The sequence below is a fragment of the Erithacus rubecula genome (genome assembly GCF_903797595.1).
Source record: "Erithacus rubecula genome assembly, contig: SUPER_33_unloc_1, whole genome shotgun sequence".
NCBI lineage: Eukaryota > Metazoa > Chordata > Aves > Passeriformes > Muscicapidae > Erithacus > Erithacus rubecula.
Window position 1 is genome coordinate 1,043,225 of NW_027636168.1, and position 24,502 is coordinate 1,067,726.

The window sequence follows — 24,502 nt, forward strand, 5'->3', positions numbered from 1 at the left end:
GTTGGAGTGGGGACATGCAGACCCCAAGAACGGGCTGGGGGTTTCCGGGGTCTCGGGTGGATTCCAGGGGAGTGGAGCGGGGTACAGCCCCTTCCCCGAGCTGTTGGGGACACAGAACTGGACACAGGTCGCATTTCCCAGTTTAATGCCGCGGCCCCGCTCCCGCCTCGGCCCGCAGGATCCGCAGCAGCGCGGCGTGCACGCCCTCGTCCATGAATCCCTGCGGAGGAACGAGTGTGGCTTTTCCCGGGATCCCACCTGCGTGCCCGGCACCCAAAACTGTGCCCGCACCCCCCAAAGACCCCGGGCAGGGCCAGGGGCTCCCACCTGGGCAGCCTGGAGGAGGTGGCTCCGGTACACGGCCACGGTGTCCCGGTGCTGCTTCTGCTGGACCTGGGGGGGACAGGCAGGATGAGGGCACAGGGGGTGACCCGGAGTGACAGGAGGTTACAAAGAGTGACACGGTGTGACACTGTCCCCACCTCCAGCTGCAGCTGGAGCCGGGCGCTCCGGCCCCGCAGCCCCAAAACCTCGGCCGAGAGTTTCTCCGTCTCCACCAGCAGCTGCTTCAGCTGGGGGAGCAAAGTCGGCGTCAGATTTGGGGGACTGGTGGGGGGTTGGCTGCTCCCAGCACCCTCCAGAGTCCCCTGGGTGCCCCTCAGTTCTCCTCTCAGACCCCGAGGTCCCCCAAGATGGAATAGGAATAGGAATAGGAATAGGAATAGGAATAGGAATAGGAATAGGAATAGGAATAGGAATAGGAATAGGAATAGGAATAGGAATAGGAATAGGAATAGGAATAGGACGGGGATGCAGATGGTGATGAGAACAACGGTGGGAAGGGGATAATAATGATGGGAAGAGGACTGGGAATGGGATGGAGATGGGAAGGGGATGGAGATGGATATGGGAAGAAGAGGAAGGTGGGAAGGGATCGGCAATGGGGACAAGGATGGGAGGAGGATGAAGCCCCGTGCCCGTTCCCGACCCGTCCCTCACCTTCCCGTCCTTGTCGCGGCAGGCGCGCTCCAGCCGAGCCGCCCGTTCCCGCAGCTCTGCCCGGCTGCGCTCCAGCCCCTCGGCCGCGTCCCGCAGCTCCCGCAGCTCCCGCTCCCTCTCGGCCGCCCTCGCCTCCGCCTCCGCCGCCGCCTCCCGCCAGCGCTGCAGCTCCGACGGCGGCGGCTCCGCGGGGACACCGGCCCCCGGTACCGCCGCCCGCTCCGCCGGTCCCGCGCCCTCCCCGCCGCTTTCCGCCTCCTCTCCCTCCATCTCGGTGAGGAGCTGCAGGGCCTCGTGCTGGGAGCGCACCAGCGCGTCCAGCCGCCGGTGCAGGTCCCGCAGAATCCCGGCCCCGGCGTCGCCGCCCGCCTCCCGCACCCGCGCGCCCACCCCGTCCCGCAGCGCCCGCAGCTCCCGGCGCAGCCGCCGCGCCTCGTCCCGCGCCCCGGGATCCCGCAGCGCCCGCAGCTCCTGCTGCAGCCGCTCCCGCTCCCGCCCCAGCCGCGCCAGCTCCACCAGCAGCTTCCCGTTGCCCTCCCGCAGCTCCAGCAGCTCCTTCTCCATCGTCCCGCTCTCCCTCGGGGTCTCCTCCCGGCCATTCCCGCCCGGAGCGCGCTCCGTGCCGTTCACCGCAGCCGCAGGCTCCCCACGGAGCTTTTCCAGGAGGGTTTGGGATTCCTGGAGCATCCTGGCGTGGATCTGGTCCTGCTGCTCCAGCGCCTGCTCCAGCCCCGCCGCCAGCTGCTCCCAGGCGGCCGCGCTCCGGCCCGCGGCCTCGTCCCGGAGGGAATTCTCTGCTTCCCGGAGGGAATCCTCTGCTTCCCGGCGCAGCTCCCGGCTCCGAGAGAAGGCGCCGGCCGTCGCTTCCCGCATTTTGGAGCACTCCTCTCGCAGCCAGGCCAGGAACGGGATCAGCGCTGGAGCCTCGGCGCTGCCGTGTCCTCCTTCCCGCTCTTCATCCCTCGTCCTCTTCCTCAGCTCCGCCACGCGCCGGGACAGGATCTCCAGGCAGGCGCCGTCATCCTCATCCTCCTCCTCATCCTCACCCGCATCCCGTCCCGGCAGGAGCCGCACGAGCTCCCGCAGCCGCCGCCGGATGCCCTCGGCATCTTCCTCCAGCCGCCGGCATTCCAGAGTCTTCCTCACCAGCTCCTCTCGCAGCCGCCCGGCAGCGCGTCCGTCCCGCTGCTCCTCAGCCTCCTCCTCCTCCTCGCCCTGGATTCCCACCTGCCCAGCACCATTCTCTGCTGGACGGAAAACCCCAATCCCGTTTTCCCAATTTTTCCATATTTTTTCCTTTTTCTGGGGGGTTCCAGGAGGTCTCACCTCTCCTCCCCCCGTGCGGGACCTTCCGGAGAGCCCAGCTCGGAGCCTTCCCGGTGACATTCCTGGTGACATTCCCGGCGCCCCTGTCCCTCTTGTGGCCCTGCAACAGCTCGGCCACTTCCAGGCTGCCGTGAGCCAGCGCCAGCTCCAGCGCCGTCCTGAGCAGGGGAGGTGACACGGGGGGACACGGGGACACAAGGGGACAGTGAACAATGGCAGGGGGTGGCACACGGGCACAGTGACACAGGTGACTCCCATTCCTTTCCCGCAGCGGTGACACCCTTGGGGACCTCACGGACCTCAGTGTCCCCTGTCTGTCCCCAGTGTCCCCTGTCACCCACCTGCCGTCCCTGTCGCCCAGCCCGGGCTCGGCCCCGCGCCGCAGCAGCTGCGCACAAACGGCCGCGTGGTTCCCCCGCGCCGCCAGCATCAGCGGGGTCTGGCCGTGCTGGGGGGACACGAGGGGTGACCACCAACCCTCGCTGTCCCCCGCCACCCCCTGCTGTCCCCCTGTCCCCACTCACAGCATCGGGGACATCCAGCGGGGCCTCGTGGTCGCAGAGCAGGAGGACGCTGGAGGCGCAGCCGGAGGAGGCTGCAGAGGGGGTGGTGTCACTGCGGGGGTTTTGGGGGACCTCTGGTGTCCCCCATGATCCCCGGGGTGTCCCCGTGTCCCCCCCTCACCGGCCCAGTGCAGCGGTGTCCGATTCTGCCCGTCCACGTGGCGCTCGTTGGCTCCGTGCTGGGGGGACAGCGGGAAGGGACCCCCGGGATGGGAACGGCACTGGGCGCCCATCCCAGCCCTGTTCCCACCCTCATCCCTGCCCTTGATCCCTGTCCTTGTCCCCATCCCCACCTCTATCCTCATCCTCCGCTGCATCCCCATCCTTATCCCTATCTTTGTCGTGATCTCTATCCCTGTTTTAACTCCCGGCTCCATCCGATCCCATTCCCGTTGCTGTTCCCATCCTGCTCCCGTTCCCATCCCATTCCCATCCCGTACCTGCAGCAGCACCTTCACGCACTGGGGCTGGCACGCGATGGTGGCCAAGTGCAGGGCGGTGCTGCCTGTGGGGACCGGAGGGTATTGGGGACACTCCGAGGACACCCCCAGGGGACAGCCCCTCTTTGGGGACACCTCCAGGGTGCTCCGGAGGTCCCTGCTTTGGGGTGCAGGTCTGGACTCCTCCAGAGGTGACACAGGGTCTTGTCTGATTGTCCCCAAGGTGTCCCCAAGGTGTCCCCACCTACCGTCATCGTTCGTCTCGTTGACGGGGGCCCCGTGCTCCAGCAGCAGCGTCAGGCACTCGGTGAGACCCCCGGCTGCGGCCAGGTGGAGCCTGGGGGGCGAGAGGTGGCCGTGACCCCTCCCGTGCGGCCCCCCCCGGCACCCAGCGAGACCCCCCCGTGTCCCCCCGGGGGTGACATACGCGGATTGTCCCCTGGCGTTGAGTTTGGCGGGGCGGGCGGCCTTGCGCGCGGCCAGGGCGGCCACCCGGGCCACGTCCCCGCGTGTCACCGCGTCCAGGAGCTTCTGGTCCTGCCGCGTCCAGCTCTCCATCTGCGGGGGGTGGGGTGGCACCCCAAATCCAGCACAGGACCCCAAACGCAGGACAGGACCCCCGTCCCGGGGCAGGACCCCCCAGCGTGGCTCCCCCCACGCATCCCGTGCCTCAGTTTCCCCCTCCTCGGCATCCCGGATCCGCGCGGAGCCGGGAGGGGCGGAGAGGCCGCAGCGTGTCCCGGCCTGTGCCCGCCCGGCTGGTTTGGCGAGTGCCACCGAGCCGGGCTGGGCTCCAGCGTGGCACGGGCGGGGGTGGCACCGGCACCGGGACCGGGAACTGGAGCTGAGGCCAGGGACAGGGACCGGGAACAGGGTTTGAAAACGGGAACCGGGGCTGGGATTGGGAGCCGGATGGGCTGCGGGACCTGCAGCGGGGCCAGGGCTGAGGGCAAGACAGTCGGGCTGGGGGCTGGATTTGGGTCAGGATTGGGGCTGGGATTGGGGTTGAACCCGAGATGGAGGCTGGGAATGGGGCTCGGGTTGCGCATTGGGATCAGCATCAGAACCGGGACTGGGAGTGGAAGTGGGGCTGGGACAGGGACTGCAGCCAGGACCGGGACCAGCACCGGGGCTGGGAGTGGAATTGCGGCTGGATTGGGGTCGGGACTGAGGCAGCATCGGGGCTGACATTGGGATCGCCACCGGCAGCGGGCTGAGATGGGGACTGGGATCGGGGCTGGGGTCGGGATTGGGATCGGGGCTGCGATCGCAGCCGGCACTGCCCCCTGTTCCTCCCGGGACTCACCGTCACTTGCGAGCTGGAGCAGGAGAACATCCTCTTCATGACCGGGACCCCCGCCCCCCCGCCGCGGGACCCTCCGGACCCCCGCCCCCTCCGCTCCCGGCCCCGACCCCTCCTCGCTACGGGACCCCCGGGAGCCGCCGCTCCGGGGCCGCGTCCTCCGCCCGCCCCGCGCCGCGCCCGGTCCCGCACCCGGCCCGGCGGCTCCGGCACCTCCCCGGGAACGGCCCCGCCCTGCGGGTGCGCCCCAAACCCGGCCCATCGCCCCCCGCCCGAGACCCCCACACCCAGTGCACCGAGGAGACACCCCCGCCCCCAGCCCACCCCTTTCGTTTTATCTCCAAACTCTTCATTTTCACGATTTTCCAAATTTTTTTTATATTTTTCATGTCTTTTGCCCTTTGTTTTTACAGTTAATCCGCGGGGACCCCGTCCCTCCCCGCCCCACCCTTGGGCAGCCCCCCGACACCGGGGGGGGGTCACTGTCACCGCTGACCCAGAAGCGGGAGGTTCCCCCCCACCCGGGGCCACCTCCCGCACCCCAAAAACATCCAAATAAATAAATAAATCCCAGCGGGAAGAGGGGGGACAGGATGTCACCCCCGCCCCACCGGGCTGGAGTAGGGGAGGGGGCGACTGGACCCCCCCGTTCCCGTAAGGCTCCCGTGGGAATAGCAGCGTCCCCATCCCGCTTTTCCAATCGCTCCCCACAGCTGGATCCACCCCTGGCGATCGTGGGGTGCTGGGGGGGCTGCGGGGGTCCCTAACTGTCCCCGTCGCCCTCCTTCAGCTCCTGGCTGTTCTCCGCCTCCTCGGGAATATCCTGCATCCTCAGGAAATCTACGGGAAAACTCCAGGTTATAAAATCAGAAACCGCAGGGTGGGATCTGCCTCCCACGCCCCCCAAAACAGGGACCCACCTCGGGGACTGGCGGGGGGGGAGTGGCGGCCTCCCAAGCCCCCCTCGTCCTCCAGGAGCACATCCAGGGTGTCCTCGCCCTCCCGCAGCCGCTCGGGGTCGGCGCCGCGGAATTCCAGCTCGTCGCGGGGGCTGGGGAAGGCGGGGGGGTGGTACGGGAGGACGGCGGGGGGGCTGGCGTGGCTCAGCTGCGGGAGGGGACAGAGCGGGGGTCAGGACTGAAATCCGAGTGACCCCCGGACACAACCCGAGTGACCCCCGGACACAACCAGAGTGACCGCACCCCTCACCCGCAGCTGCCCCCGGGCCGTGCCAAGCCCGCCCACCCCCGGCGCCGTGCCCACGGTGCCCCCGGTACTCTCGGTACCCCCAGCGTCCCCGGTATCCCCGGTATCCCCGGTAACCCAGTACCTTCGCTGCCCTCGGTTCCCCCGGACCCCCAGTGTCCCCGGTACCCGCAATACTCCCGGTGCCCCCAGTAGTGCCGGTACCCCCGGTTCCCCCGATACTCCCGGTGCCCCCGGTAGCCCCGATACTCCCGGTTCCCCCGATACTCCCGGTATCCCCAGTAGTGCCGGTACCCCCGGTTCCCCCGATACTCCCGGTGCCCCCGCGCCCACCTGCGGCGGGGTGAAGCTCAGGTACAGCGCATCCCCGGCCGGGAGGCTCCTGCGCCGGGGCTCGGCCGCCCTCCGGCCCCGCGGCGCCGCCGGTGCCCCCCGCGCCTCCTGCAGCTCCCGCTCCAGCCGCGCCCGCTCCCGCTCGCTGTCCCGCAGCCGCGACTCGAGCGCCGCCGCCTCCTGCGCCCGCTCCTGGCACAGCTGGCGGCAGCGGCTCAGCTCCTCCTGCACCAGCCCGTGCTGCCGCTGCAGCAGCGCCAGCTCCGCGCCGGGACCCGGCTCCGCCGCCCCGCTCACCGGCACCGCCGGCTGCGACCCCCGGCGCGGCCGCGGCCGCTGCAGCCCCTCGGGCAGCTGCAGCTCCAGCAGCACCTCCTGGTGGGTCAGGTGCACCTGCGGGGGAAAGGGGTCAGGAGCGGGAAAAGGGAGAGCGGGGGGAGAGGGGGAAAAGGGGAATGGGGATGAAGGGGATGAGGGGGGAATGGGGGCAAAGAGGGCGTGGGGGGGAATGAGAAGGAAGGGGGATGGGAAGGGGAAAAAATGGGGCAAAAAGGAGAGTGGGGACAGAGAGCAGCATGATTTGGGCAGGGGGTGCCCCCTCATCCCCTCTACCCCTCCCTGTCCCTCTGTCCCACCTGGAGCCGCAGCAGGAGCCCATACAGGTTCACCAGGCGCTGGTTGATCTCCTGTGGGGGACAGGATTTGAGGGGGGGTGAACCCCGAGTGCCACATCCAGGGGAGACCCTGAGGCACCACCCCCCGACCCCAAAACCCTTTCCTCACCTCCTGGGATCCCCTCAGCGGGACCTGGTTGCCATTCCCGTCCTGTGGAGAGGGTGAGGTGACACTGAGGGTCCCAGTCTGGGCTGGGGGTCCCCACTGTCCCCCCCAGAGCCCCCTCCCCAACTCACCCTCTGCCCGGCGTCCGGATCCGCCCGGAATTCCAGGGAGCCGTTGATGCTGCCGGAGTCGCCGTCTGCAGGGGAATTTTGGGTGAGCCCCAAGGGGGTCCCGGGGGTCCCCCCAACCCAGCACCCCCCTCCCCCTGTCCCCCCCTTACTGCTGGCGCTGGGGCTGGGGCAGCTCTCAGCCTCGGGGGGGTTGTTCTGGTTCTGGTTCTGGTCCCGATCCCGGGTGCATCCCGTGAAAATCTCCTTCAGGCACTCCACTGTGGGGGAAGGGCAGCGTGAGCCACTCCCCCTGCCTCAGTTTCCCCATCCTGGGGCATCCCAGAACATCCTGGGCCATCATGAAGTATCCACCCTACCCCAGAGCATCCCGTGTCCCCCTTCCCACCCTAGAGCATCCCGTACTTCCCCCTCCCACCCCGGATCACCCGGTACCTCCCCTTCCCACCCATTCCCACCCATTCCCACCCATTCCCACCCCCTCCCACCCCCTCCCGGAGCTCCGGTACCTTCCCGGATGGCATCGTGCAGCAGGATGTCCCCGCGGGGGCCGCGGGCGGGGTCCCCAGGGAAGGGGGTCCCTCGGGGGGCCGGGGGGGGGTCGGAGCCGCTGCCCAGCGCCAGCATGTCCGCAAAAATCCCGACCTTGTCCTCCAGCAGCGCCGCGATCTGACGGTCGTGCTGCTCCATCCGCTCTGGAGAGGGGCAGAGGGAATTGGGGGTCAGAGGGGGTGGGATTAATGGGGTGGGATCGATGGGATTGATGGGATGGAACAGGGATAGGATCAACGGGATGGAATGTGATGAACAAGGATGACCTCCCACCTTTCAGTTTCCTCAAGGACGCTTCAGTCTCTGTCTCAATCAGGGGGAAATCTTGGCGGCTGGGACAGCTGGGAGGGCCGGGATGGGGGGGTCAGAGCCGGGAGCCCCCAGCCCCATCACCCCACACCTACCCCCTGCTCCCACCACCCCACACCCACCCCCTGCTTCCACCATCACCCACCCCGTAACCGTGGGGACCCTGAGAGACCCCAGACACCCCGAGGGGAGGGTCCCAGCCCCCCCGCAGCCCGGGACACTCACAGGCTGACCGCCTGCTGGATGACCTTCATCCAGTGGTTGCGGTCGTCGCGGGAGGCCGCGTGCACCTCGTACATCTCGGGCGGCGCCGCGCTGATCAGGAACATCCCCTTCTCCTGGTTGGCGATGTCCCGCACGATCAGGTTTTGCAGAGAGATGACGGCCGGCTTGTCCTGGGGGAGTGGGGAACATCAACAATGGGGACAGCAGGGAATGGGGAGCACCGGGAATAGGGATCACTGGGAATGGGGGGCACTGCCCCCGGGGTGAGGAGGGGGCTCTCACCAGCATGGGGAAGGTGTATTTCTGGTCCTTCTCTTGCAGGAACACCAGCACGTCCGTCATCAGCAGCACCAGGACATCTGGAATGAGCGGGATGAGTGGGGGCTTCACCTGCTGAGCCCCGCGGGCCTCCCATTCCATGACTACCCCCATCCCCATCCCCTGCTCCCGGGGCACCCCCCAACCCCTGTTTTCCCCCCCGTTTCCCACCTTTGAAGCGCCCGGCCGCCGTTTTCCAGAGCATCCCCCCGCTGTGCACCAGCTTCCTGCGCAGCAGCTCGTCCCTGCCGAAGGCGCCGGGGCGGCTGTCCCACAGCAGCGGCACCTTGGCCCGCGGGTCCACGCGCCGGAAAACGTCCCAGAGGCGCCCCCGGAGCTCCCACGCGTGAACCTCCTCGTCCACGGCCGAGAGCAGCTCCTTCACCAGCCGCAGCGCCCGCGACAGGTCGGCGCAGTCCCCCTCGTTGTCTGCGGGAGGCGGAGAGAAGCTGGAACTGCGGCCCCGCCCCGCGAGCAGCGGGTCCGGCCCCTTCCCGGCCCCGTCCCGGCCCCTTCCAGCCCGCCCCGGTACCTTTGGAATTCTTGAGGATGCGCTCGATGAGCACCGGGTACTTGGTGATGCGCTGCGTCACCAGCAGGATGCACTCGGGGACGCCGTGGCGGCGGAGGAGGGGGGAGCGTGTCACCCTCTGGGGTGGGGGAGAGAGGGGACACAGCGTCAGCAGAGACCCCCAAAGCAGAGACCCCCATCAGCAGGGACCCCTCTCCACCAGTGACTGCCCCGGAGCTCAGTGAGGGAGGCACACAGGTTGGGGAAACTGAGGCACAGAGTTGGGAGAAGAGTTTCCCACTGGGGCACAAAGCCTGGAACGTGCAGGGGGACCCCAACCCCCACCCCAGGGGTCCCTCCAGAGGACAGAGACCCCAGTCCCCATCCCGGGGTCCCCGTGGAACCCACCCGGATGAACTGCTGGAAGCGCTTGTCCCGGGCCAGCAGGTCCTTGTACTCCTTGAGCGCCTTGGTGTGCTTGCTGCAGAACTCGGCGTAGGCTTTGCGCAGCTGCTCCGCGCTCGGGCCCGAGAACTGCGCAGTGAGGGGACATCAGCCGGTCATCCCCTCTGCACCCTGGGCAGCCCTCACCCCCTGTATCCCACCCCCGTGTCCCGGCTCCCCTGTCCCCCGCCCACCTGGGTGACCAGGATGTCACCGAGGCGGTCGATGACGAAGTTCTTGTTGCTGTCCTGGGCCAGTGACTCCCGGCGCCGCTCCAGGAGCTGGGCCAGGAACCGCTCGTGGATGTGGCTGAGCTCGTCCAGGCAGGGGAAGATGCGCTGGACGGTGCCGGGGTCCAGCTGCAGCTCCTCCAGCATGGCCCTGCGGAACAGGGCGCCCATGATCTTCAGCGTGCGCACGTGGTGCAGCTCCGTCTGCATCAGCTCTGCGGGGGCACGGCGCGGTCACCACGGGCATGGGGACGGGGTGGGGACAGGGACAGCACCCCTGGAATGGGGACAGGGACAGCACCCCTGGGATGGGGACAGGGACAGCACCCCTGGGATGGGGACAAGACAGGGACAGCACCCCTGGGACAGGGACAGGAGAGGGACAGCACCCCTGGGACAGGGTCAGGAGAGGGACAGCACCCCTGGGATGGGGACAAGACAGGGACAGCACCCCTGGGACAGGGACAGGAACAGGGATGGGGACAGGGACAGCACCCCTGGGATGGGGACAGGGACAGCACCCCTGGGATGGGGACAAGACAGGGACAGCACCCCTGGGATGGGGACAGGAACAGGGATGGGGACAGGGACAGCACCCCTGGGATGGGGACATGGACAGCACCCCTGGGATGGGGACAAGACAGGGACAGCACCCCTGGGACAGGGACAGGAGAGGGACAGCACCCCTGGGATGGGGACAAGACAGGGACAGCACCCCTGAGACAGGGACAGGAACAGGGATGGGGACAGGGACAGCACCCCTGGGATGGGGACAGGGACAGCACCCCTGGGATGGGGACAGGACAGGGACAGCACAGAGGGGACAGGACCCCAGGGACAGCCACCCAGCCTGGCCCTGTGTCCCCATTCCTTCTTCGCCAACCTCTTCCTGTGTCCCCTTTCCTGCCCCCCATCTCTGCATCCCCACCCGTGACCCCGTCCTGTCCTCACATTCCCCATGTCTTTATCCCTGCCCCATCCCAGCGTCCCCTGTCCCCATATCCCCGTGTCCCATGCCCTGTCCCTGTCCCCTCACCGTAGATGACGTCCTGCCGTTTCATGACGTCCATGCGGTGCTGCTGCAGGAAGCTGTTATCCACCGCCAGGCTCCAGGAATCCGCCTCGAACTCCTTCCCGTCCGCCTCCAGATCGCTCAGCAGCTGGCCCAGGATGACGTCAGGGCCTGCAGGTGACATCACCAGCGGGATGTGGAGTCCCCGTGCCCCTCCCCCGTGTCCCCGCGGTGTCACCGCCGCGTCCCCACCTTCGTCGATCAGCGACTCCACCGAGAGCGTCCGGTTGCGCATGTTGAGGGAATCCGTGGACTGGGACAGGATCCGCCGGATGCCCAGGGGGGAGTCATCGTTGAACGACCTGGGGAGGGTGGGTGGGACACGATGGGGACACTGGGGACACCCCGGGACCCCCGTGTCCCCCCCGTTTCCCGCCCTTACCCTGAGATGTTGGTGGTGGAGACGCTCTTGGAGAGCGACAGGGAGGGGCGGCCGCGGCGGGGCCCCAGCAGCGTCTGGCGGAAGCTCTCCGAGGGGTAGATGGCAGAATTGGGGCGCTCCCGGATGGCATCTGGGGGGGGGACACCGAGGGGTGGGTGCTGGGGACCCCCTGTCACCCCCCAGGCTGTGCAGGGACACAGGGAAGGGAAGGGAAGGGAAGGGAAGGGAAGGGAAGGGAAGGGAAGGGAAGGGAAGGGAAGGGAAGGGAAGGGAAGGGAAGGGAAGGGAAGGGAAGGGAAGGGAAGGGAAGGGAAGGGAAGGGAAGGGAAGGGAAGGGAAGGGAAGGGAAGGGAAGGGAAGGGAAGCTCCCCCCACTCACTCTTGTTGCGCAGGGACACCGACTGCAGCGCTGAGCTGTTCTTCAGCAGCGCCGCCTTCTGCTGCTGCGGGGGAGCGGAAGCGTCACTGTCCTCGCGTGTCCCCGGTTCCCGCATCCCCCGTTCCCGAGCCCCCCCAGCCCCGAGCCCCCGGGCTCGCCTCACCCGCCCTCACCTTCTGCTTCACCTTGGTGCAGTTGGGCAGCGTGTCCTTGCAGCGGTTGTGGATGGTGACATTGCAGGCTGGGGGACACGGGGAGGTGACAGAGGTGACGGAGAGGCCACGGGGACTCTCCTGCCACCCCTCCTCCCCCGGATCCCGGCGGAGCGACGGGAGCAGATGCGGTGGGAATGAGGGTGGATGCGGATCAGCCGGAGCTGCAGCTGCTAACGAGCAGCTGAGCTGCCCCAGCCCCGAGGGCACCGCGCCAGCCCGGGGCCACCAGCGCCAGCCCGGGGCCACCAGCGCCAGGCACCCGGGGTGTGCCAGGGCAGAGAAACCACCACTTCTGCAAGGCACCAACCCAAAAAGACCTGGGCGCTGCGGTGGCCATGCGACAAAGCCACCGGGCAAAAGCCACCCCAAAAAATCCCTTTTGGAAAAGCCACCAAGGCACAGTCATCCTGGCAAGGCCACCCCAAAAAAGCCATCCCAAAAAAAGCCACCCCGGCAAAGCCACTGCGGCAAATCCCATCCGGCAAAGCCACCCCAGCAATTCCGCCCCAGCAAAGCCACCCCAAAAAAAGTCATCCCAAAAAAAGCCTCCTCAGAAAAGCCACTGCGGCAAAGCCACCCCGGCAAAGCCGCCATGGAAAAGTCACCCCAGAAAAAGCCACTCTGGCAACTCCACAAGGCAAAAGTCACTGCGGCAAAGCCACCCTGGCCAAGCCACCCCAAAAAAAATCATCCTTGCAAAGCCACCGTGAGAAAGACACCCCAGCAAACCAATCCTGCCAATTCCATCCCAGCAAAGCCACCCTGGCAAAGCCACTGCAGCAAAGCCATCCCAGAAATCTCATCCTGGAGAATTCACCCTGGCAATCCTGTCCTGGCAAAGCCACCCCATCAAATCCACCCTGGCAAAGCCACCGCAGCAATTCTGCCCTAGAAAAGCCACCCTGGCAAATCTACCCCATAAAATCCACCCTGGAAAAGCCACCCCATCAAATCCATCCTGGCAAAACCACTGCAGCAATGTCACCATGGCAATTCTGTCCTGGCAAAGCTACCTTGGCAAAGCCACCCCATCAAATCCACTCCATCAAATTCACCCTGGCAAAGCCACCCTGGCAATCCTGCCCTGGAAAAACTACCCTTCCAAAGCCACCCCACCAAATCCACCCCACCAAATCCACCCTGGCAAAGCCACTGCAGCAAAGCCACCATGGCAATTTTGCCCTGGCAAAGCCACTCTTCAAAAGCCACCCCACCAAAGCCACCGTGTCAATCCCGCCCTGGCACATCCCCCCCGGCAATTCCCCCCCGGCAAACCCCTCCAGGTCCCCCCTTCCCCGGGCACATCCAGCCGGACCCTCCCCTCGTCGCCGCGGGCACTCACTGGGACACACGAGCGCTTCCTTGGCCGTGATGCTCTTGTTGCAGGCGAAGCACATGGTCATGCCCGACACGGAGATGGTGGTGAAGAGGTGCCCGTTGGTGTAACGCGCGTCCTTCTCCTTGCCCTCCTTCATCCTCTCCTTGTCCTTGCCCTGCCCGGACAGCGGCACCGGACGCCTGACGGGGCTGCGGCAGCGCGGCCGCCCCGCGGGTCCCGCCGCCCCCGCCGGCCTGGGGACGCGGCTCATGGCTGCGGGGAGCCGCGCGGGCTGCGGGAGCGGCCGGGGCAGCGCCGAGCTCGGGCACGGAGCCCCCCGCTCGCTGCCGCTGCCGCTGCCCAGCATCCCCGGTCTCCACGGCAACCGGAGCCGGGATGCGGAGGGATGCGGAGGGATGCGCGATCCCCCCCGCCCCGGTACGGCCCCCCCCGAGCCAGCCCCAATGGGGACGGGGTGCGGGGGCGCAGCCGGGAGGTGACGCTGCCCCGTGGGGGGTGGGGGACATCGTCCTCAGCCCGGCCCCCGCCTCCTATTTTTAACCAAATTGGGGGGTTTCACTCTTTTTCCTCCCCAGAAAAACGGGGGGTGGGGAGCGCGGCTGAGCCCCCCACGCAGGGATGGTTTGGGGGAAGGTTCGGTGTCACCCCGAGTGTCCCCGCGCTCGGCCCGGACCCCCCCGCGCCCCCACGGGCACAGAGAGGCCTTTGTGCCCCCCCCCCCCCCCCGGCACCCCCGCGGGCCCGGCCGTGCCTGGCACCGGGCTGAGCCAACCGAGAGCCCCCCAAAAACGGCGGGACCCCCCCAGTTCCCCTTCCCAATCCTCGGTCCCGACGCCAAAGGGGGGTCCCGGCGCCAGTCCCGGCCCCCGACACCCCCTGAGGGCAGGAGAGGCTGAGGGACCCCCGGGGGGAGAGAGAACGGGGGGAAGGGGCACGGGGCAGGAGCGGGACCCCAAGAGACACCAGTGGGACCCCATGGGGACGATCGAGATCCCACTATTACCCCAGTGCCCCCCAGTGCCAACCCAGTATCCCCCCCAGTGTGCCCCTAATGCCACCCAGTGCCACCCCAATATCCCCCCAGTGTTCCCCCAGTGCCCCCCAGTGCCACCCCCGTGTCCCCCCAGTGTCCCCCCAGTGCCAGCCCTGTGTGACCCCACTGACATCCCAGTGTCCCCCACTATCATTCCAGTGTCCCCCCAGTGCCATCTCAGTGCCACCCCCGTGTCCCTCCGTGTCCCCCAGTGCCACGCCAGTACCACCCCAGTGTCCCCCCAGTGCCATCCCAGTGCCACTCCAGTCTCCCCCCGTGTCCCCGCCGGGCGGGGGGCTCGGGGGTCTCACCCTCTCTGCTCTCAGGGGTCCCTCGGGGTCCCCGCCCGCGGGGAAGGGGGCGCAGGAGCAGCAGCACATCCCGGCCCCCCCGAGCCCCGGCGGCGCCTCCGGCCGCGACACCAGCGGCGACATCGGCCGCGACATCCGCCCCGCGCGCGATTGTTCCCGCCCGCTTGTTTGTTTTCCTTTGATTTTCCCTTTGCTCCGCTGCTTTTGTTTATTTTTCTTTTATTTTCCTCCTTTTTTCGTCCGTTTATTTTCTTTTTTTTCTTTGCCTCCCTTTATTTGCTTTCCTTTCTTTTTCTTTCATTTTTTGCTTTTTTTTCTTTGCTTTCCCTTTATTCTTTTCGCCCTTTCTCTCCCTATTTTTCCTCTTTCCTCCCCTCCACTTTCTTTCCTTTATCTTTCTGCTCTTCTTTCCTTTTCCGCCTCCGATTTTCTTTCCTCTTTTATTCTCCCCCATTTTTTTTGCCGCCTTCCCCCTTTTTTACTGTTTTTCCTTTTTTATACTTATTTCCCCATTTTTACTGCATTTTCTTTTTTAACCGATTTTCCCTTCTTCACTGCTTTCCCTCCGTTTATTTTCCCTTTTTTACATCCTATTTTCCTTTTCTTCTCCGCTTCCTCCCCCTCCACTTTTTCCTTACTTTTATTTTTTGTTACCGTTTTTCTTTTTTTCCCCCCTCAACCCCCCACCACGACTTTTCTTCTCGCTTTTCTCCCTTGCCCGATTTCCGTGTTTTTCTCCTTATTTTGCCCCCCCCCGCGAAGGAAACTGAACCGCGCCAGACAAAGGCGGGAGCCGCGGCCGCTTCCTGCCCCCCCCGCCCGGCCCGGGGGTCTCCAAAGGGCCCCCCCCCAAAAAAACCCTCATGGGAGGGGGGAGGTCACACCGCGCAACCCGCGCGCCCCCCCAAAAAAACCGAGAATCACCCTGGGGGAATTTGGGGGGGGGGGGGGGGGTCCCGCACCTGTCTGCAAAGGTGGGGGGAACCAGCGCAGGTTTTGGGGGACAGGAAACCCTAAAGACCCTTAAAGAGGGGGGGGGGGAACAGCGGCCGCGCCCCTCCCGCGCCCCCCAAAACCCCCGAGCGGCTCCGACCCCAAGAGAACCCCCCCGCGCCCCCCCCGAGCCCCGAGAACAAACCGGGGTGCCGGGACACGCGGCTGCTCCGTGCGGGGAATTTCGGGGTCCCCGCGCTTCCGACCGACCCCCCCTCCCCTCCCCCGGGCAATGGGGGCGGAGGAAGTTTCAGCGCTTTAAATAGAAACGGGGTTTTTTGGGTTCCTGTTCCGGCCCGGGGCCCCCTCCGCGCCCCAAAACTCCGCGCGGAGCTGGGGAGGAGTTTTTGGGGTGCTGTCAGACACCTCGGGGTCACCCCACCCTAAAAGCGGCACCGGGTGCGAAGGGGGGAGCCCCCGCCCCAAAACCCACGGAGGTTTGACGGAGCCGAACCCCGAAACGGCGTCACGGAGCTGCGGGGGACGCGCCCTCCCCTTTTTGGGGGCAGCTCCCCCTTTTTGGGGTCGGTGCTCTCGCTCTTTGGGGACAGCCCCCCCGTTTGGGACAGCCCCCCCTCCTGCCACCCCGGCGGCGAACAAAGCCACGGCCGAGGCAACAAAGACCCCGCGGGGCCGGGACGGGAGCCGCGGGGAGACCCCAGCAACTCCACCCCCCAAAAAAAACCAGCGGGGGACACCCCCAGGGCCCCCCAAACCCAAATTTGAGGTTTGAACGCCTGGATTTAGGGGAGGATTTAGGGGCGCAGCTGAAGAGGGGAGATCTGGGATAGCGAGGGTGTTTTGGGGGCTCCGGGGGGGCCGCTGCCAGGAGCCTCCCCCCTCCCAAAAAATCGCAGGTGGGGATCCCCCGAAAAGCCGCGGGGGGGTCCCCACACTCCCCTCCCGGCTGCGGGGTCCCGCTGCCTTTGGGAATCCCCTGGGAGCCGCCCCTTCCTCGGGGGGGTCACCCCAGAACCCCCCCGGACCCCCCCGACCCTGGGTGGGGCCAAAACGTCTGGGACGAAACTTTCTTTAAACAAAAAAACCACCATTTCCCCCGGGCGGCGCGGGGACCGACAGCCACTTCCCCTCGCACAAAACCGCCCCCAGTCCCCCCAAACCGCCCCCAATCCCCCCAAACCGCCCCCTGAGCCCCTCAAACCCCTCTCCGCGGTGGGGACACCCCCAAGCCTCCCCGATGGGGCGCCACCAACTCAGCGCATCCCGAGGGCTGGGGCGGGGAGAGCAGCCCTCCCCCCCAAAAAATATCTTATTTTTGGGGTGAACTGGGGTCCTGGGGGGGCACACAGCGCTGTCCCCCCCCTCCCCGCATCTCGGCCGTGCCGGGCACACAAAGCCCCGGGCCCCCCCAGCCCCCCCAGCCCCCCCGGGCCCGTTTCGCCACGCCGGCATTGCCACATGCCCGGGCCCCCCCCCGCGCCCCCGGTCACGGGGGTCGGAGCCGCGCGCGCGCTCCCGCAGCGCCCCGTGCCTCAGTTTCCCCATCCCCGAATACCCCCGGGTTTTGTCATCACGGAGAGCGATAAAATTGGGGTGGGGGCTCCCTAAAACTTCTTTCCCCCCCTTCCCCGCCCGGCAGTAGGGGACGGCGACTTCCTCATCCTCATCCCCGCGTCACCCAGAGCTGCGGCCGCGGCCGAGGGGAGGATGAGGAAGAGTCGGGGCGAAGTTTGGGGCGGCGGAGAAGTTGGGGGACACACGGGGGGGTCCCGGAGCTGTAGGGGGGGATGTGGGAAGGGGGTCCTTGTTCCAGCCAGCACCCCATGATGCACAATGCGGAGCAGCTGGGGGGGCCTCGCCTCTTCCTCACCCTCCGCCCCTTTTGATTGGGATCCCTGAAGCGCATGACCCGCCCCCCCCCCCCCCGAGCATCACCCCGTGCCCCCCAAAAATCCCCAAACCCCCCCGGCCGCAGGCAGAGCCCCCCAAGTCGGGGTGAGGGATGGGGTGACCCCTCCGTTCCCCACCAAACAGGAGCAGGGAGGGAAAAGCCCCCCGCAACCCAAAATGGGCTGGAAGAGGGGGAACCCCGCTCGGGGAGGGGGTTGCGCACCCCCAGACCCACCTTGGCGCGATCGCTCCTGGCTCGCGACAGCGACTCGATACGGGACATAATCCAGGGAGCGCTCCCGGCTCCCTCCCGGCCCTTCCCGGTGCCTCCCGGCTCTTTCCCGGTCCTTTCCCGGCTCTTTCCCGGTCCCTCCCCGTCCCTCCCGGTGCTCCCGGTCCCTGCCCGGTCTCTCTCGGTCCCGCCCTCCCGGGGGCGGGTCGCGCCGCCCCCCGGCCTCGTGCTGCCCGCGGGGCCTTTGTTCGCGCGGGGTCCCCGGGGCCGGCCCAGAACCCCGGGATCCATCCGGGATCCAGCCGGGATCGGCCTCCGGGGACCGGCACCCGCGGGATCGGCACCCCGGAGTCACCCCGGGATCGGGATGAGCATCCCCGGGATCGGCATCCCCGGGATCGGCTCCCAACATCCCAAGGGATCAGACTCTGGACTCAGCCCAGCTGTGGTCACCACCCTGCAGCATCCCCAGGGATCTGTGTCCTTAAATCCCAGGGATCTGTGTCCCTGCACCCCCAGGATCTGTGTCCCTGAATCCCGGGGATCTGTGTCCCTGCACCCCCAGGATCTGTGTCCCTGCACCCCCAGGATCTGTGTCACTGCATCCCTTGGGATCTGTGTCCCTGCACCCCCAGGATCTGTGTCACTGCATCCCTTGGGATCTGTGTCCCTGCACCCCCAGGATCTGTGTTCCTGCATCCCGGGGATCTGTGTCCCTGAATCCCGGGGATCTGTGTCCCTAAATCCCGGGGATCTGTGTCCCTGCACCCCCAGGATCTGTGTCCCTGAATCCCGGGGATCTGTGTCCCTGCATCCCGGAGATCTGTGTCCCTGCACCCCCAGGATCTGTGTCACTGCATCCCTTGGGATCTGTGTCCCTAAATCCCAGGGATCTGTGTCCATAAATCCCGGGGATCTGTGTCCCTGCACCCCCAGGATCTGTGTCCCTGCACCCCCAGGATCTGTGTCCCTGAATCCCGGGGATCTGTGTCCCTAAATCCCGGGGATCTGTGTTCCTGAATCCCAGGGATCTGTGTCCCTAAATCTCGGGGATCTGTGTCCCTGAATCCCGGGGATCAGCCGCTGCAGCCGCCCCAGATCACAGCCCGGCATCCCTTGGGATCGCTCCCCAGAGCCATCCCGGTTCCCCACCCATGGAATTCCCGGGAATCGGTGCCCGGAGCCACTCGGATCGCGCCCCGCATCCCTCGGGGTCGCCCCTCGGAGCCCCCCCTGCTCCGGCCCCGCAGCCCGGATGTGGCCCCGAGTCCAGCCCTTCCTCTCTGTGCCTCAGTTTCCCCCCTCGCCCACTCCCTGGAAACCCCCGACCTTCGGGAGCCCTCCCGTCCCGTCCCAGCGTGACACCAGCGCTGCAATCCCAAAAGGAAGCAAATCCCAGGGAATTCCGCCCCTCCCAAAGCCCCCGAGCCCTGGACACCCCAAAGCGCCGTTTTGGGGTGACACAAATCCCAACCCTGCTCTCCTCCAGGCTGGACCCTGCCCGGGGAGCCCCTCCACGGCTGCTGCCCCTTCCCTGGGGATGGAAAGTTGGGATAAAGATGCTATTTTGGGGAAATGTTGCTTTTTCCACCGTAAAACTCGGGAGAGGCCTTGGCACCGGGAGCTGGGTTGGCGTCACCCGGTTGAACATTAACTCCGCCGGGATAAGCCAGGATTTATCGGATCAGTTCCACTGACGGGCCCGAGATAACGCTCCCGGTCCCAGCTGCGGCTTTTTGGGGATCCCAAAATCCCCAAGTGCCACCTGGGGAGCCCCAGGACAAAGCCACCCCCCATTCTCAGACGCAGGCGGCTTCTCAGGGAATTAAAAGTCTCTTTATCCCGCATTTCCCAGCCCGGCGGCACCGAGGGGACGGGGACAGCAGCGACCCCGGCAGCGCTCGGGTTAATGAACAACCAGGAAAAAACAGCGGTGCCAAGGAGAGGTGTCACCATCCCCGGCTGGAAAACAGAATTGCGGTGCCGCATCTGGCCCGACAAACCCCGCGGGACAGGGGTGGGATCGCCATTCCCGGGGAAAATTTGGGATTCAGGGAAACATCCGATGTGCCGAGCCCAGGATCCGAACAGAGCCGTGGAAGCGGCTGGGCCCCGTTTCTGACTCATTCCCGCCTCATTCCCGGCTCCTTCCCGGCCTCCTTAGGCTCGGTTTTAATTAAAATGCGGATTTTAATTAACTCCTGGTCACCAAAGCGTAATCAAACCCCCGGGGGGCCCCGGAGGGGGAGGGGGACGTGGTCAGACTCCCCCTTTCGCCCACATTCCTGATTCCTCATTTCCTCCCGGATACACCCAAAATTTTCTTCTCCCACTGCCCGGCCGTTACCCCAAAACGGCTGAAAAACCTCGAGAGGCCCCAAAACAGCCCAAAAAACCTCGCGAGGCCCCAAAACAGCCCAAAAATCGTCTGGAGGAACCCCCGGCGAGGCCTCCGGATACTTCGGGGGCGGCCGGGGGGTCCGGCCGCGCTTCCCACGTGGATCCGCACGGGAAAACCCCGCGGGGCGGAGGGGGAGCGATGAGAACGCAGGAAGGAGGAAAACGGGGGGGTCTGGACAGGGGAGACCCCCCGAGTGCCCCCAGCACCGGCCCCTCGCCACAACTCCCCCGTGCCGGGTCTGGGGGCGTCTCTGCAGCCCCCTCGGGCTCCCCGTTCATCCCTGTGCTCGGGGGGACCTCCAGGACCCCCAAAAGTGGCCCCCCAAAGGGTCCCCCCGCGGGATTATTATTCCTTCCCGTTTGGGGAAGAATAATTCTTTCCACGTCCCGCTTCGCTCCCGACGCGGAGCCCCCCCAGCGCCCCCCAGCTTCCAGGCGCCTTTTCCCTACACAATCCCGAACAAACAATCGAACAATCCCAATAAACCCCCCAGGGGACCGCGCCTGCAGCCGGGCCGGGCCCTGCCGGGCTGTCCCGGGGCTGGGCCGGTCCCGCCGGGCGGTTCCGGATCCCTCCGGGCGGGATTTGGAGCCGGGAGGGGGCGCGGGGCCCCCCCAGATGGGAACAGCTGGCGGCTGATCCGGCGGGAAGGGCGGGAGGGATTAACGGCTCCGCACGGCGCCGATCGGGGCCGCCCGGGGGGGGCGAGCGGGGCTGGGCCCCCCAAAACCGGGACAAAGCCACCGCCGGCTGCCGACACCCCTCGTGCCTCAGCTTCTCCCCCCGAAATTTGGGGGGGGACGGGACCCCCCCGAGTCACCCAAGGAACGGGCGGGAGATGGAGAAACTGAGGCACGGGAGGGGAAGGAGCGGGAGGAAAACATTCCCGAGGAAGGGATGGCGGCAGGAAAGGCCGGGATGAGCGGCGGGATCCGCTCGGGATCCCTGCCCCGAGCGCGTCCCCCATTTTCCTCTCCTTACATCCCGAGGCACGGAGGGACGCCGGGCGGGAGACGGGAAACTGAGGCACGGCGGAGCATCCCATAACCTATCCCGTTATTCCGTTATCACCCGGTTATTATCCCGTTATCACCCGGTTATTATCCCGTTATCCCGATATCCTCCCTTTATCCCGTTGTTATCCCGTTATTCTCCCGTTTTTCCGTTGTTCTCCCGTTTTCCCGTTTCTCTCCCATTATCCCGTTTTTGCCCCGTTGTTTTCCCGTTGTTTCCCCGTTGTTTCCCCGCATTTCTCCCGTTGTTTCCCCGCTTTTTTCCCGTTGTTATCCCGCCGAGCCGATCCCACCGCCCGCTCCCGTTTTTTTTTTCCCCTACCTTTGTCTTCCCGGTCATCCTGCGGATGAAGCTGAGGGTCCTGTCCAGGGGGGTCCCTTCCCGGCCCGGGGGGGTCCCCGCCTCCCCCGCCAGCCGCTCGCGGCTCCCGGCGCTGCAGGAGGAGGATCCCGCTGGACAATTCCTCCGGACAATCCCGCCGGACAATCCCGCTCTGTCCCCGCCGGGAACGGGGAGGAGCGTCCGTGTCCCCTCCCCGCTCCCAGCCGGGAGAGCCCCCCCTGTCCCCCCCGAGCCCCCTCTGTCCCTTCCGGGCCCCCCCCCCCCGTGTCTCTGCCCCTCGATTTAGGGAGCGGGTCTGGGGGCGCAACCCCGAGGGTGGGGGGGTCCCCCATGTCCTGGGTGGTCCCGGTTCCTTGGGGACATCCTCGGAGGGGGACAAAGCGCCCTTGGAGGCGCCAAAATACCCCCCGGGGGGGGGGACAAAAGCCACCCTTGGAAGGGAACAATTCCTCCTGAAGGGGACAAATGCCCGTGGGAGGGGACGAGCCCCCCTTGGAGATAAATCACCCTCGGGGAGGGGGGACAAGATGCGCTCGGATGGCGACAAATCACCTTCAGAGGGGGACGAGCCACCTTGGAGGGGGAAAAGCCCCTTCCTCAGCGGCGACGCAGGCCAGCGTGTCCCCATCCCTGTCCCGTCCCTGTCACTGTCCCCATCCCTGTCCCTGTCCCTGTCCCCATCCCTGTCCCTGTCACTGTCCCTGTCCTCGCTCGTCCCCGCGGGGCTCCCGGCCAGCCCCCGGAGTGACGATTCCCGGGAACAGCCGCCCTAATGAGGACGGGAATGGGCTGTGACAGGCGCGGGGAGGGGACAGCAGGGGACAGGAGGGGGACACAGAGGGGACAGGAGGGGGACACAGAGGGGACAGGAGGGAACTCACCCGCTGACCAGGCTCTGCTGGGAGGCGAACCAGGGAATTTCGGCAGCTGGAAAAATGAAAAGGAATTTTCAAAAGGGCCGCGAGGAGGGGGCGGGGGGGGGGGGCGATAATTAACGGCGGTGGCAGCGCCATCGATTTTGGGTCGTTACCGGGGAGGTCGGAGCGGGGACAGCGCCGGGAGGGGACACGAGGGTCCCGGGGGGGGACAGACTCACCCTCCTCGCTGGGGACACTGGCGATGACACCGAGAGACGCGGATTTGGAGCGGGACCAGCCCCGGGAGTGGCGCCCGGCCCGGGGCACCGGGAGCCTCCAGGCGTCCTCCTGCCAGAGGGGACAGCGACAGTGGCACTGCCACCCCACCGGCCCTGCCACGGCCCCTCCCCGCCTCTGGTACCCAAAAGAAAGCTGCTCTGGGGGGCAGGGCTGGGAAGGAGTGTCCTGGCCCAAAAGACGCTCCGGACAATGGCAAAGCCACTCGTGGTGATGGCAAAGCCACCCAGGACGATGGCAAAGGCACAGGGACAATGACAGAGCCACCAGGGCCGTGGCAAAGCCGCTCAAGATGATGACAAAGTCACTCAGCACAATGGCAAAGTCACTCTGGGCAAGGGCAAACCACCAGGACAATGGCAACGCCACCTGGGATGATGGCAAAGCCACCCAGAGTGACGACAGGGTCACCCAAAATTATGGCAGAGCCACCAGCACGATGACAAAACCACTCGGGGTGGTGACAAAGCCACCAGGACGATGACAAAGCCACCCAGGGTGGGTGGCAAAGCCACCAGGACGCGACTTTCTCGCAGCAATCCCCTCTCCGGAGTCCCCTGTCTCCCCCCAGCTCAGGTGGGTGCTGAGCGACCCCCGGGGTGACAGGAGTGCCACCAACCTGTGCCCGCTTCACATCGGCCTCGTCCTCCTCGTCCTGCGAGAGCAGCGAGTCCAGGTCATCGCTGCTGTGCACCAGGGGCGCCCTGCGGGGGTCCCGGCGGCGCCGGCAGAGCCCCCCCAGCTGCTCCGCGCTGGAGCCGAGCTCGGGGCTCCCGCTGCGGGGGAGGGGGACACGGGGACCTTCAGAGGGGGGACACCCCCAAACCGGGTCCCCGAGGGGTGAGCAGGGAATTCGGGGTGTCCCTGATCGTGCAGGGTCGCAATGCCTGGATTTGGAGGGTCGGGGCTGAAGGAGACCCCTGGATTTGGGGGACACAGGAGAGCCCTGGATTTGGGGATGGGGGATGCAGGAGAGCCCTGGATTTGGGGATGGGGGGCGCAGGAGACCCCTGGATTTGAAGGGTCGGGGGCGCAGGAGAGCCCTGGATTTGGGGATGGGGGATGAAGGAAGATCCCTGGATTTGGGGATGGAGGATGAAGGGAGACCCCTGGATTTGGGGATGGGGACGCAGGAGAGCCCTGGATTTGGGGATAGGGGATGAAGGGAGATCCCTGGATTTGGGGATAGGAGGATGAAGGGAGACTCCTGGATTTGGGGATGGGGGACGCAGGAGAGCCCTGCATTTGGGAATGGAGGACACAGGAGACCCCTAGATTTGGGGGGTCGGGGATGCAGGAGATTCCTGGATTTGGAGGGTCGGGGACGCAGGAGAGCCCTGGATTTGGGGATGGGGGTTCGGGTGGTGACACGGGGTCCCCCCTACCTGGGCGGGCCGTAGCCCGGGAGGCCCCGCGGGTCCTTGCCCGGCTCCCAGCTGTGCCGGCGGAAAGGATCCAGCGAGCCGCGGAGCGCCCGGGCCCGGCGCAGGGACACGCCGGGCACCCGCTCTTCCTCCTCCTCCTCCTCCTCATCCCAGCCCGTGCCGGGCTCCAGGACGGACACGCAGCGGCGCCTCGGGGGCAGGACCCCCTCGGCGGGGGCGATGTCGGGGGGCTCCAGGGTGTGGAGGGCCGGACTCTGCGGGAAGGGGGCGTGGAGGGGTCGGGGGGATGAATTTGGGGGGGTCTCAGCCGAGCCCTACCCCCCCAGCCCCCCCCGGAGCAGGGGGGACATTCCCGATCCCGGCCGTGTCCCCGCGGGGCCAGAGGGTCCCCAAACCCCCCCGGGGGGGCCAAGACACTCAAACCCCCCCGAGCAGAGCTCTCCTGGTTACTCATTAAACCGGCAGGAATTCGGGATGAGAGCGGCTGGGAAGGGGGATGTGGAGCGGGGATGGAATGGGAATGGGATTGGGACAATGGGATAATGGAAATAGGAATGGGAATAATGGGAATGGGAATGGGAATAATAGGAATGGGAATGATGGGAATGGGAATAATGGGAATGGGAATAATAGGAATGGGAATGATGGGAATAGGAATGGGAATAATGGGAATGGGATAATGGGAATGGGAATAATGGGAACGGGAATGGGAATAGGAATGGAAAGGAATGG

At 66.5% G+C, this 24,502-nt stretch overlaps 2 protein-coding genes across 8 annotated transcripts; both read right to left on the reverse strand.

Annotated features, from left to right (window-relative positions):
- Positions 1–21: 21 nt before the first annotated feature.
- On the reverse strand, positions 22–4,687 carry ANKRD35 (ankyrin repeat domain 35). The gene is made up of 10 exons (XM_079329714.1): positions 4,635–4,687; positions 3,577–3,886; positions 3,329–3,393; positions 3,010–3,067; positions 2,850–2,920; positions 2,326–2,773; positions 1,000–2,246; positions 483–572; positions 328–393; positions 22–220 (listed from the first exon to the last, which is right to left on the reverse strand). The coding sequence occupies exons 1-10, from the start codon at positions 4,671–4,673 to the stop codon at positions 143–145; spliced, it is 2,472 nt and encodes an 823-aa protein (XP_079185840.1). The 5' UTR covers positions 4,674–4,687; the 3' UTR covers positions 22–142.
- Positions 4,688–5,053: 366 nt separating this feature from the next.
- Positions 5,054–23,999, reverse strand: ARHGEF2 (Rho/Rac guanine nucleotide exchange factor 2). Of its 7 annotated transcripts, XM_079329656.1 has the most exons (26): positions 23,771–23,999; positions 23,005–23,161; positions 22,328–22,436; positions 22,113–22,158; positions 21,211–21,322; positions 13,058–13,208; positions 11,674–11,741; positions 11,501–11,564; positions 11,122–11,251; positions 10,932–11,041; positions 10,704–10,850; positions 9,632–9,882; positions 9,402–9,527; positions 9,015–9,132; positions 8,654–8,911; positions 8,447–8,523; positions 8,165–8,334; positions 7,904–7,971; positions 7,588–7,773; positions 7,231–7,338; positions 7,082–7,146; positions 6,954–6,995; positions 6,806–6,856; positions 6,171–6,563; positions 5,552–5,738; positions 5,058–5,471 (listed from the first exon to the last, which is right to left on the reverse strand). In XM_079329656.1, the coding sequence occupies exons 5-26, from the start codon at positions 21,226–21,228 to the stop codon at positions 5,395–5,397; spliced, it is 2,865 nt and encodes a 954-aa protein (XP_079185782.1). In that variant the 5' UTR covers positions 21,229–21,322; positions 22,113–22,158; positions 22,328–22,436; positions 23,005–23,161; positions 23,771–23,999; the 3' UTR covers positions 5,058–5,394. The 7 variants fall into 7 exon arrangements, with proteins under 7 accessions (XP_079185780.1, XP_079185779.1, XP_079185782.1 ...); XM_079329657.1 differs by lacking the exons at positions 22,113–22,158; positions 22,328–22,436; positions 23,005–23,161; positions 23,771–23,999 and adding an exon at positions 21,784–21,920; XM_079329659.1 differs by lacking the exons at positions 22,113–22,158; positions 22,328–22,436; positions 23,005–23,161; positions 23,771–23,999 and adding an exon at positions 14,399–14,596 and having other exon boundaries at positions 21,211–21,406.
- Between the last annotated feature and the right edge of the window lie 503 nt (positions 24,000–24,502).

Bases quoted from the DNA above. Each gene is read 5' to 3' on its own strand.
- ARHGEF2 (XM_079329659.1), bottom strand. The intron at 7,774-7,903 runs GTGGGAGGTCAT...GCCCCTCTCCAG, and splicing joins GTCCTTGAGGAAACTGAAAG to AGCGGATGGAGCAGCACGAC. The intron at 6,857-6,953 runs GTGAGGAAAGGG...TGTCCCCCACAG, and splicing joins CGCTGAGGGGATCCCAGGAG to GAGATCAACCAGCGCCTGGT.
- ANKRD35 (XM_079329714.1), bottom strand. From the start codon at position 4,673: ATGAAGAGGATGTTCTCCTGCTCCAGCTCGCAAGTGACG. The intron at 2,247-2,325 runs GTGAGACCTCCT...TTTTCCGTCCAG, and splicing joins CCCGCACGGGGGGAGGAGAG to CAGAGAATGGTGCTGGGCAG. The intron at 221-327 runs GTGGGAGCCCCT...GTTCCTCCGCAG, and splicing joins ACCTCCTCCAGGCTGCCCAG to GGATTCATGGACGAGGGCGT.